This window comes from Microtus ochrogaster, unplaced genomic scaffold (assembly GCF_000317375.1).
Source record: "Microtus ochrogaster isolate Prairie Vole_2 unplaced genomic scaffold, MicOch1.0 UNK13, whole genome shotgun sequence".
NCBI classification, from domain to species: Eukaryota; Metazoa; Chordata; class Mammalia; order Rodentia; family Cricetidae; genus Microtus; species Microtus ochrogaster.
The window spans coordinates 1,259,082-1,272,021 of record NW_004949111.1 but is presented as its reverse complement, the minus strand read 5'-3'; the positions used below and the strand labels follow the sequence as shown (position 1 = coordinate 1,272,021).

At 33.1% G+C, this 12,940-nt stretch overlaps 1 protein-coding gene across 2 annotated transcripts in view; it reads left to right on the top strand.

Annotated features, from left to right (window-relative positions):
• The first annotated feature begins 493 nt into the window (after window positions 1-493).
• Window positions 494-12,940, top strand: part of Klhl4 (kelch like family member 4) — a 76,415-nt gene continuing 63,968 nt past the window's right edge. For both annotated transcript variants that reach the window (XM_013353603.2, XM_005366703.3), the window contains exon 1: window positions 494-1,049. In XM_013353603.2, coding sequence (XP_013209057.1) covers window positions 628-1,049 — 422 coding nt within the window. In that variant the 5' untranslated portion in view covers window positions 494-627. The remainder of the gene's footprint in view (window positions 1,050-12,940) is intronic.

The window sequence follows — 12,940 nt, the reverse complement described above, 5'->3', positions numbered from 1 at the left end:
TGAGCTATATTCAAATTTACATAAGAAGAATCTCAAAATAGATCATAACGAATTCTCCATGACAAATTCTCCTGGGACAAATTAGCACAGTTTTGGAAGTGGGTTACTGAGAAGTGAGTATGCCAGTGGGGAGGGCACGGGGAATGTAGAAGTGACTTTAAACATGTTGCTCTTACTCACATGTCTGTGTTTATGTAGTAGCTATGCACTTTGGCATCAAATAAGCTGGGTTAGATATTTACGAGTTCAGGCGTGAGGGCTGTGAGTTTGCAAATCTAGCAGCTGGAGTGTGTTTGTGGTAGCTGCTTTCCTGTGCTAAGCTGATTTACTTGTTTAAGGTCTGACCTCATCATCCTGTCAGTATGGGTTCCCACCTACACTGTTAGCGGCAGCTTTCTGCTTCAGCTAGGATGGAAGTATTCACAGTGTATCACTGGCAGAGGGGGAGGGGAGAGAAAGCAAGAAAGACTGCTCTCTCTCTCTCTCTCTCTCTCTCTCTCTCTCTCTCTCTCTCTCTCTCAGCACTTGTGCTTTTGTTAGTTCTACACAAGAGGCAGCGAAACAAGAGATAACAAAGGCTCCATTTCCTTTCTGTTAGAGAAGGCTTTTGTCTTTCCTCCGGCAACAATGTCAGTGTCCGGCAAGAAAGAGTTTGATGTGAAACAGATCCTGAGGCTTCGCTGGAGATGGTTTAGTCATCCTTCTCAAGGATCGCCTAACACTGGAAGCTGCCTTCAGCAGGAAGGATATGAGCATAGAGGGACCCCGGTGCAGGGCAGGTTGAAGAACCACTCACGGGACAGAAATGGACTGAAGAAAGGCAATAGTCCTGTCCACCACAATATACTGACGCCGGTGCCAGGACCAGCCCCTGCCCATCAAAGAGTCCTTCAGAATTGGCACCAACAAAACGTGATAGTACATCTTCAAGCAAATGAAGGCACTCCTAAAGCGGCTCCAGAGGAGAATTTGCTCAAAGAAGCTTGTGAGAAGCACTCACAAGATTTGGAGATGATGGGTGATGACAAAATAGAAGATTCTAAATCACGGTAAGAGTTTTTGGTTATGTAAGTGAAAGCTTTAGCCTAGATTAATTTATTCTACAAAACTCCCATTTCGTTCTAAATAGAAATGTTATACTATCTCTGAGTTTGTGAGCAGCCAATCAGGGTCTTCAAGAAACCCCCGCCTCTGGTCTATGAAACAACACTGTAATCAAGCATATGTTTTGATAATTAATGAGAAGTTATTATTCCTATGGTAGCTTTACTTCTGTTATATTCAGAATTTTCCTTTGCTTTTAAGAGAGATTTCTTTACGTTACTAAGCTCTGTAGATGTTTTTAACAGTTTAGATGTTCCCACAGTGAGAATTGTTTTGACAAGTGCATTAAATAAGAACTCTTTCTGATTTTGTGAACTGGGCAACTTTGAAAAAAAATGAATCCAAGTTCTAACTGCAGAGCATATACTTGTTTTCTGCTTAGGACACAGTAGTAGTTTAAAAATTGTGTTTCTTTTAAAGTAAGAATATATCAAATTCCTTGGCATTTGAAAGTCAGTCATTTTAAGTGGCATTGCTTTCATAGCCAGTTTGTAACAGAAATGTTCATGGGACAAGCAATAAAAATCTGCTTACATCAGCAGGATCTTAAAATAAGAAAATGAAATGCATATTTTGAGGTAGATTTCTTATATGATTTTAACCTAACTTGCTCTCATCAGTAAGGTCTGAACGGAAGAAATATTTATGCTATCTTTAGCACTGTCAAGTTTAAGTAAGCCTAGTGCATTGCCCATGTTTTGTATTGCCATTTAAAATTTTATATTATTAATTTGGTAAGTCATAATTAAATTTTCAACTGAAATTAAGTTTTAGAAGTGCTGTAGAATAAAGAACTTGCTTTGATGTATTAAAAAAATCACATACTAATGTAGAATGAAACTATACTAACTTCTTTGAAAATCTAGGTGTTTGATATTGTGTTTCTATTAAGTACTGGGATATTTTCTTCATCGTGAGGGTCTGTTCACTATATTTAGAAAATTAAATCTTATTTCCATGAGTTTAATACAGAATATCAAAAGAAAATGAAGTATATCATAATAGAGAAAAATCACATATGCAAAATGACAGCTATATAGGAACTTGGTCTTCATGAACTGTAAACAGGTAAAAATTGTCAAATGGCTTTAAGCACAATATTAGATCACTTGCAACAAAGATCTTTTAAAATATCAAGCATTTCTTTGTGAGCATATGCATTTTTTATTTACCTGAAAAATAATATGACTACAAAAAATATAACTACAATGACTGAATAGAGAATATAGCTCAACTAAAAGACTTTCAAAATAATATGAAATTAGTGTTTTTCAATTCAAAGCATTTTCTTGTGAACTACTTCCATACTTCTTAACTGACAATTTGAAGGTTAAAGGAAATATTTGTCTCTGCTATATATAAATTTAAAAGTCCACTATCATATTCTAAGAAAGCTCTGGGTATATCTCTGAATAAAACTAAAAAATAAAAAATAAAAATGAGTCTAAGAAATTAGATACTAAAAGAAAACGACAGGTACTTGTCCAGTCTAAAACACCAGATGATTTTATTTATGATTTTGACATTTCTCATCTGCTAAGGAATTGTTCTTCATTATTAAATTTTCATAGGAAAGTTACTATTTTCTTAAAATAAACACAGGAAACATTTATGCATGTGTCAAGACTATGAAGGCAGAAGGGAAAACTAAATTGAGGACTTTATTAGATAAAATATTATGTCTATTATTACCTATTATACATTTACATGTTTTGTTCCAAGATAATTCAAAGAAAAGCTCTAGGATTTTGTGTTCCTTTAATTCTCTCTTCTGTAGCAAGATTGGAGAACTGGAAAAAAAAAAGACTTCACTAAATTGGCAGCATCCTGCCATATCCTTGATACAATTTCAGATAAAATAAAAACAGCAAACAGTATGGAGAAATTATAAATCTAGCATGGGTGAGCTCTCATACCTCAACAACGAATACTTTCTAAGACATTCCACTTTCTGTAAATATTATAAAACCTGAACCCATAATGAGCTAATTTATTAGTGTCCAGTATTACAAAATAAGTCAAATTAATTCCCCAAGGAAATTAAAATCACTATGTCAATTTCTATTAATATGTTTTTATAATAATTAAAAATTCAAATATATACTTACGAACTTGGATCACAAGTTAGTAGTATATTTAAGAATGTCTGCCACAGGCTTAATCACTGTGAGGATGCATATATCAATATTCCCCTCATCATAGTTCTGAATTCTTTTGTCATTTGATTTTTTGATAGTCATCTGCCAACTCTGTATCGTTGCTTGTTTGCAACTACCTAGTTCAAGAAAGATTTTCTCTTTTTTGTTTTAACCATAAAGTTCCAAAGATAAACAATGTAATATTACATTATGATTGTGCTAAATGACAAGATATTGAGGTATAGCCATGATTAATTACTCCTAAATAAATAATTGTATTAGTGTTTAGGTGAAAATCACAGTGTTAACATTAATCCACATTAGCCGGGCGATGGTGGCGCATGCCTTTAATCCCAGCACTCGGGAGGCAGAAGGAGGCAGATCTCTGTGAGTTCGAGACCAGCCTGGTCTACAGAGCTAGTTCCAGGACAGGCTCCAAAGCTACAGAGAAACCCTGTCTCAAAAAACCAAAAAAAAACAAAAAACAAAAAAAAAAACCCATTAATCCACACTATATAAACATCAATTATTGAATAAAATGTATATGACTTGTTTATGGTACTAACACACACTCACACACTTATGGTACTAACATACACCTTAACAGAGAGCTTCCAGTTAAAAAATTATTAGTTTAAAATATCAAAAGGAATGGAGATCATATCACTGGCCTGTTGGACCTATGAAGTTTTTAAAAAACTGACAACTGTAAGAAAAATTAATCTGCATATATTTCTAATTTGGGAGTATGTGCTGAGAATTAAAATTCTGTCTCACTGAGTACTTTATTTTTCAAGTAAAATTTGCCTTGAAAAGTTGTAATTGCCATTGTAAATATCCATATAGAATAGGAAATGGGAACTGTATTAACAGAAATTTTCATTAAGTAAATCCACAAATACTGAATATCCATTATGTTCAGGAATTCTAGATGTTAGTAATGAAATGGAATAAAAGGAAGTATCCCATTTTATAACATATACATATTATGAAGTTATATTCAGAGACAGAGTGAAAAAGAAGGGATAAACAAACAAAAATATAAATTTGAATGGATATAAGTGGTTTTAAAGAGTCCTTAACTACTATACATCATTTTTTTCTGTGCAAATCAGTACTACAGGCTGCCACAAAACCACCTGAATCAAGTACAAAACATCTTCAGATTAAATGGTGAACTAAACAAATTCACATTACACTGTTCATTGTGGTGATTTTATGATCACATTCATGTCCTTTGGACATAGAGGTGAGTTCTCAGCCATCCTGTAACAGTAGTGGCATTGTGCTATCTAGGAAACTGGATACTCTGCTCCCACACAGTATGCCTCATGCACAGAGACCTATGCCCTTTGTAGGAAGTATAAACATGACATTGTACAAGATCTTTTGCCAAAATATTTATATAGAGACACTTTCAGTATGGGCTTTCATTCTCTGTCCAAACCCATTTGTAATATAGAATCTACTTGGAAAATACTTCCACATAAGGAGAAACATGAATTAAAAATGTTGAAACTTATTCTATTATTCTTTCTAATACAATAAAGAGGCAGCTGTGTAGTATTTGTAGGCAGGCTCTAAGAAAGTAAAACAGCAATTTCAATGACCCTGTGCCTGAAATGTGCTTGGTATGTTCAAATACCAATGCATTTTTTTACTAGATTGCACAACAGAAACAGTGAGAGAAGAGAGTTTTCAAACGTAATACAAAAATAAATACTAAAAATAAGATAATAGTAATGCAAAAATGAGAAGTTCTTAAAAATGTCATGGTTATCTTTATTTCTGGGCATGAAACATAGTTTAAGAAACCAGTGCAAGTGAGTGTTAAATCAAAATGTGTAAAATATGTCTTCAGTCCTCATCAGTGTAAGACTCCTTTTAAATGAATGCAGGTTGCAGGACAGGATGATGTGTGTATAAACGATCACCCATACAACACTGATGGTTACAATACGTGTATACAGGAAGCCTGATAAGAACCTGATAAGTATCTGTGAGAAAAAAAAAAACAAATTTAACTTCCATTTGTTAAAAACCCATTTCAACTTATAAATTATACATTTTTGTATGTATAAGAAAAAAATTTCATCTTAAGTAAGTTACAATTTGAAAAACTAAAGGATTGTTTGAGCACAAATGAAGAAACAAAAAGTACTATTGTTTTTAATAGTGATAGAAAAAAATATTTAATGTTTTTCATTTTACAATGAATATTATTACTATTTATTTTGTATGCCTTGTTTAGTGCCTAGAGTTATGGTGAGACTGAATTGATCAGTCCAATTTTCTTCTCCAATAGGAGCTCTTATTTCCATAATAAATCGTTTTTCTCTTGCATTTGTCTTCTCATACAAGCAAAATACAAACAGATTTGTTATACTGAGTAATATGCTTGGTACATGTTTTAAGAACACAAAAAAATGCATGAATGTTTTTATTTAAAAAAAATCAATGCTAGAATCTATTTGGAGCAGCCACAAGTGTCTCGCTGTTTTGTTTATCATCCTTTGGTCACATAACCTTATTCTAAGGAGTTCACATGATTAATAATATATAACTTATGGGTAATTTAGGACTAAAAATCATGTGAATTTGGTCAACAATGTTTTAATTAGCAATAACAACTATTAAAGTGACCATGATCCTAAAGATTCAGAGTTTCTTTCTGTAATAAAACTTTTTGGAAAGAAGCATTTTTGTATATTAAAAATACTTGGAAATTCTCAGCTCATCCATAGTGAAGTGATTTATAGAAAATGATCAGGGTAGCAGAAACTGGTATTGACATGGCATACCTGAATATCACCTTATGTCAACATTATTTGATTCCATGTGTACACACACACACACACACACACAAGCACACAAGGTTTTACATGATTTTTCTTTATTTCTTATGCTTTCAAAGAAAAAATTCATTTAAAGTGCTCATTCACATGGATAATTATATATTTCTGGAAATTTTTATTCCAGGTATGCTTGTTGCATATTATTATGCAAAAATATTATTGTGGTTTTCTAAGGACCACATTATTCACTAGAAACTGTTTTCAAATGAAAGAATTAGGAATAAAAACCATTATTTTTATAGAGTAGCTGAGGCTAAATTTTCTTAAATGTGATTTAAAACAAAATATACAGAAGTATATGAGTTCCTGAAGTATTTTCCTGAATATACACCATTTTAGAAGATAAATATTGTTTTTTCTATAATTTGTATGTTATAATTCTAAATTGTACCATTATTAATGAATAAACTTACTTTTATTAATAAAAGGTTTCAAAAACTTTTATAAAATAATCTTAGACTGACTTAGAGACAATAATCCATGTACTTTTACTCCCTCTCTGAATGAAGATGCAGCCAGTAGTAGAAATGAGGTATGCCATAAGACAATAAATGGCTCTATTTCCCATCATAAAATTTAACTACATTATGTAATTACAAATCTCTAGGTTAATAATTAGCTCTCTAAAACCTCAGGCACTTCCTTTTCCAAGTTTATTAATCCATTAGCATATAACGTGAAGTTTTAACAAGAATAAGCAAATAATGTTCAAAATAACAGGCCTGGTATGTGAGAATTCATTTCCTTGAAACTAAGATGTAACATAGAAGGTAAAACAGTTTGTTAGCTCAAGATGTTCTTTTTCCACATCTAAATTGTATTAACAAAAATAACAGTGCAGTACAAGGAATATGATTAAGCACAGGAAATTGAAAAAAAGTAATTGCACTTTATTTGGTAAAAAACTGGAAATTTCTTACCTATATATTTATTTACATAAAAGTGGAAGTCTGACTCTGGAGTAAAAGTTTCAGAAAAAGCACCAATATTGTAAAACTAACCTTTAAAGCTCAACAAAAATATAAAGAAGAAAACACCCTTAGTAATTTTCTATGGTTGTAAAGATTACAGCAACGTCGCCTGAGAGACAGAACAGATACTACACTCAGCTTCTCCCTGGAGAAATTCTGGGGTTTATAGTAACAATTTCTCATGGTATTTCTAAAGGAAAATTCTTGACAAATAGTCCATAGTATTACTTAAAGCCTTGTGCCACTTTGATATTTAATGATGCTTATTAAATTCTACTATAGGATTGTAAATATTTTAAAGATCATGCCCTTAAGAAGTTTACAATGCAGTTTGAATGATAAAAAATAAGGGGGGGGGGAGTATGCACTTCCTTCATAAAAGCCTTAAATAGTTACAATGGCAGCAACTTGTTTTAGGTATCCTGGTGTTTAATGGAGGACAGTGAAGATGGAAGGAAGTCTAATGATTCACAATACAAACAGGGAAAGGCTCAATTCAAGAATAGAAACAAGTTCAACAATGTGGAAAATTCTTATTTGGTTTCTATTTTCTAGCAACAAAAGGAAAATAACTATAATGTACTATTATCACCAGGGTTCCATTCAACTCTCTGATGAGCAGTTTGGATGATTTCAAAATAATCCTATATGTGCTGAAAATATGTATTCTGCCAATCACATTCTTCACAGTATTCAAAAATTTTCCTTGCCTTCCCCAGGTCCCACAACAAATTTTCATAGATATTGTATGTTTGAGGATAAACAATACTCCTGCACAGAATTTTGGTTATTTTATTTCCACTGAGCTGTCCATGATAATCTCACTTTAAAATATCATGGTGTTTCTGAGTTTGAAAAGGCTTTTAAAGAACTATGCAGATATACAAAGTAAACCCAAGTATAAAATGACCACAGCTAATTCAAGGGAGAAAAATTCAAACTGTAAACACAATTTTCTAACTGTTGGCTGCTCACCATACTCCTTTCTCAATTTCATGTTTGACTGTTTCATTCTGAAAAAATACAAGCCTGCAGTTAGCATTATAGTTGAAATGAGATTAAGTTGCACAGAGGATTTTGTGGAATTAAGTAATTGAAGTAACTGTACCATTTTAAAATGGAAAATTATCATGTCAGAGATTCACTTTAAGCTACTTCACAAATCTTTATAGAATGGATATGGTTAAATCACTTTGCTTCACTATTTGGAAAAAAGTACATAAAGTAAGTAGTCAATTTGTAAGTAGGTATTAGTCTTTATAAATTGTATATTACAAAAGAGGAGCTTTGCAGATTCTGTGGAATTTAAAATACAGGAGAGAAGGGTAAACTGTCAATTTCTGTCTCAGTAATATACATAGTAAAGTACTAAATGAATTGCCATTTGGTATGTTTCTACTATTGTTTCTCATTTTGATTGGTTTAACTTGGTTTGGATTTAAGACAGGGCTTTTTATGTTATACAATATATTCTTATTATGTTTATACCTACTTTTCTTCTAGTTCCTCCCCATCTCCTTTCTGATCCTGATACACACTCTTTCTGCCTATTATTGGAAGTCAAACATATGTTTAAGGAATAAAACTGATATAAAACAAAATAAAATAAGATAAAGCAAAAACAAGTCAAAATAGGACAAAACAAGAATAGCCAAAATAAAACCATATGAGATTCTTATAGACCAGAGACACACATGTACACACACACACACAGGAATACAATTAAGAATATATACAGAAAACACATGTAAGATAGATGTATGTATGTATATATATATATATATATATGTGTGTGTGTGTGTGTGTGTGTGTGTGTGTGTGTGTAAGATATATATTCACAAAGGAATACTAAGGTATATTTTTAAAGCTCTGAATTAATATTATTAAACAAAGAAACTCCAAAAATTATGATGGCTTCATTTTTTTTGTTGGTCATCTACTGCTAGGTGTGGGATCTGTCCTTAGAAGTGTTTATTTCCTGAGTGAGACTCCTTTGGATAAAACTTACTTTTATTTGAAAGTGGTTATCAATTGGAGATAGCTTCTGGGTTAGGGATAGAGATACGTTTCCACATCTCCTCTCAACTCTACAACTCCACATGAGGTAGTCCCATTTAGTCTCTGTGTATGAGCCACAGTTTCTGTGAATTCACATGTGCATCATCTCTGTTGTGTCTACAAGACCTTGATTCCTTGGCATCCTTTATCCCCTGTAGATCTCACACTTTTTCTGCCTTCTCTTTTGCAGAATTCCCTAAGTTCAGATAGGGATTTGGTGGAGACCTCACTATTAGGGATGAGTGTTCCATGATCTCTCACTCTCTGCAAATTTTCTGATTATGGGTCTCTATAGGTGTTCTCCTTTGCTGTAGGAAGGAGCATCTTTGATGATGATTGAATAATGAACAAATTTATGAGCATAGCACAATGTCATTAAGTGTCATTTTATTGGTATGTTTCTTTAACAAAGCAGCAATACTTTACATTTCCTAGGTTCCTGGCCCTTCTAGTCTCAGATTCATGGCTTCCCAGGTTTATGTATGCCTTCCATTTCATGGAGTGAGCCTTAACTCAAATAAGATATTTGGTGGATACTTACACAGTCTTTTTGCCACTATTGCACCAACATATACTGGCTTACCCTTTTAGATCATAGGATTTGTAGCTGAATGGAGAGATGGTCCAGCTATTAATGGCTAGGCTCACAAGTTTTTAAAATGTTATTTTGAAAGAAGAATTCTTTTTGTGACAGATTTCTGGAAAACTATAGTAAAATATAAAGAAGTTCTCAATTCCACTACCATATATTATTCATGATATGAATGAATTTCACCATCACTCACTGTCCATTCTATTGTCCTTTTCCAGTTAAGCCTTAAGGGTTAACTACAAGAAAACAAGGCAAGGAGATAATACAGACCCCATGATGTAACTCATATTGCTTTCAAATTGATTTTATTTATGTACAATTCTACAAAAACCCTTGACTTTTCTCATATTATAGTCAAGACTATAGGTCTTTTAAATAAAAGAAACCACATGAGATGTTTATATTTTATTTTATTTTTAAGGAAGAGTTGATACGGCAATATCTATCACTATTTTTTCATACAATATATTTTAGTCACTTTCTATCCCTTCCCCCAATTACTCCCAGATCCTCCCCATTTCTTATGCTCCCAATTTTAGGTACTTTTTATATTCAGCACTAAAAAAATATCATAAAAGAAAGAAACAATAAGATCAAAAACACAAAAAACCAAAATTAAGTCTATTTTTGTGTGGGCCAATGTAGGACAACAGCTCCTGGGCATGGGGCCTGCCCTGGATCGTAGTTGATAATAGTGCCAGGCTATTGCAGACAACTTATTTTCCCTTTTCCAGAAGGTATCAACTGCAAATACCTTCATGACCAGTGTAGAAATTTGAATCAACTACCCCTTTTTAGTGTTAGGATTTTTTTTCTGGCTTGAACCTGCATAGATTTTGTGCTTGCTGCTACTGTCTCAGTGAGGTCGTAAGTGCATCAGTCCTGCTGCTTCATGAAGACACTATTTCTTTTTATTCATTCACCATATCCATTTCTTACAAACCTCCCACCTTCTCTTCTACATAGATCCTTACTGGAAGAAGACATCCCATTTATTAGTGCTTGCTCCAACTAACTGTTCTCTGAATAATGTCCAGTTGTGGATGTCACTGTTAATTATTATCTATGGCAAGAAGAAGCTTCTCTAAAGAAATTTGAGTGGCACAGTGATATATGGATCAAAAGTATTAATTTTTTTTACTAAGTTCCTATAGCAGAATAATAATCTAAGATTTCCCCAAGGACCATGACCCATTTAGTCTAAGGTTCTTGCCATCATTAACAGTCCTTTATTTGGGTTTCATTTCATGGAGTGTCTCTTAAATCCAAGCAAGCAGTGGCTATTTACTCCCAAAAGTTTGTATTTTTATTTATTTTTTCTTTCTTTTTTTTTTTTTTTTTTTTTTTTTTGGATTTTTGAGACAGGGTTTCTCCGCAGCTTTTTGGTTCCTGTCCTGGAACTAGCTCTTGTAGACCAGGCTGGCCTCGAACTCACAAAGATCCGCCTTCCTCTGCCTCCCGAGTCCTGGGATTAAAGGCATTTGCCACCACCGCCCAAGTTTGTATTTTTATTGCACCAGTATATTTGCATGCAGATTGTTGATGCAGGTCACAGAGTTTGTAGCTATGTGCTCCTGATGATTATGTTTCTCCTCTGGTAGTATAAAAAGTTTCTTACAGCACCATGAACTCTAGTCAGTAGGCATGAAGCTTCTGGGAACAGCTAAATATTACCATGGATGACATAAGTGTTAGTCTTCCCCAATAGGGACGTACCATAAGGTTATGGATGCTAATCAACAGCATTGGCAATAGCCTATCATGTTTGGGTGGTGTATGAGACCACTTTGGCTAGAACCTCAATAATACATAATCCATTTCTGGCATTGTGGATTTTACTTTGCATCAGAAATAGCTAATTGAAACATTGTGTAGCCTGTTATGTAGTGACTTCATTTAAATCCCTTTCATTTTAAATATATAGTTTTAGAAATCTTCTAAAGAAATTTGTTTGACATTACAAATGAATTTTAGTATTGTGTCTTTGCCTATATTCTCTTTATCCCACCTTCCCACCCTACTTTTAAATACCTTATTCTACTTTCCTCTTTACCTCTTTATAGGCCTATATTCTATTTCTGTTTTTTTGAAAATTGTCCTCTACCCTGATGGCCCCTTAATAGTTATCTAAATTCTGTGGTTAATGTGCTTAAAACACACATGCCTAAAGCTTAAAAGTAACATCTGCAAATAAGAGAAAAAATGAATATTTTTCTTTTGTTCTTGGGCTACCTCAATCAGAATGGTTGTGTATAGTTCCATCCATTTACCTGCAAATTTCATAATTTCAATTTTCTTAACATATAAATAATATCCCCATGTGTAAATGTACCACATTTTCATTAGCTGTTCATTAGCTGATGGACATCTAGGGTTTTTCCAATTTCTAGCTGTTATAAATAGAGCAGCAGCAACCATGGTTGACCAAGTAAACCTGTTGTAAGATGTAGAGTCCTTTGATTAAATGCACAAAAGTGAAATAACTACTTTGATATTGCTTGGAGGCCTGCTCTTTCTTTCTTACCTTGTTCTTTTCCTTCTCTTTTCAACCCTTCCTTTCTTTTTTTTTTCTTTTCTGATTGGGATATATAGGAGGAGTCGATATGGGGAAAAGGGGGCTAGAGGGAGGAACTGGGTGAAATGGAAGGGGGAACTGCAGTTGGGATATAATTTATGAGAGAAGAATAAAAGTTAATAAGATAAAGTTAAAAAACAAAACAAAATAAACTAATTTAAAATGTGTCCCTAAAATAGATGTATAGGCAGTAATAAAAATAAATCCTCATGTGGTAATGATGGACATTCTAATCATTTTGTGTTTAGATTATTTCTATGCTGTTATTTCTATAATATCCAACTCTGTGGATTCCCCGCATTATATATCATCTATTCCATTCTATGAAGAGAAATAAAGATATCATAATACTTTCTTCTAAAGTTAATGTTATTTTCACTCTTTTCTTTTTCTTTCATTTTTGTTTGTTTGCTTGTGTATCATTATGTAATCTGGATATAACTTAATCAAATTTCCTATGTAGATCATGCTGGGCTTGATCTTCCTGCCTCTGCCTTCTGAGTGTGATTAAAGGTATACACCACCACACCCAGCTTACTTGTCTCTAATAATTACATATATATATGTATATATATATCATAAGTGTGTATGTATATGTGTGTCTGTACAAACACACATGTGCATGCACACACACACACACACACACA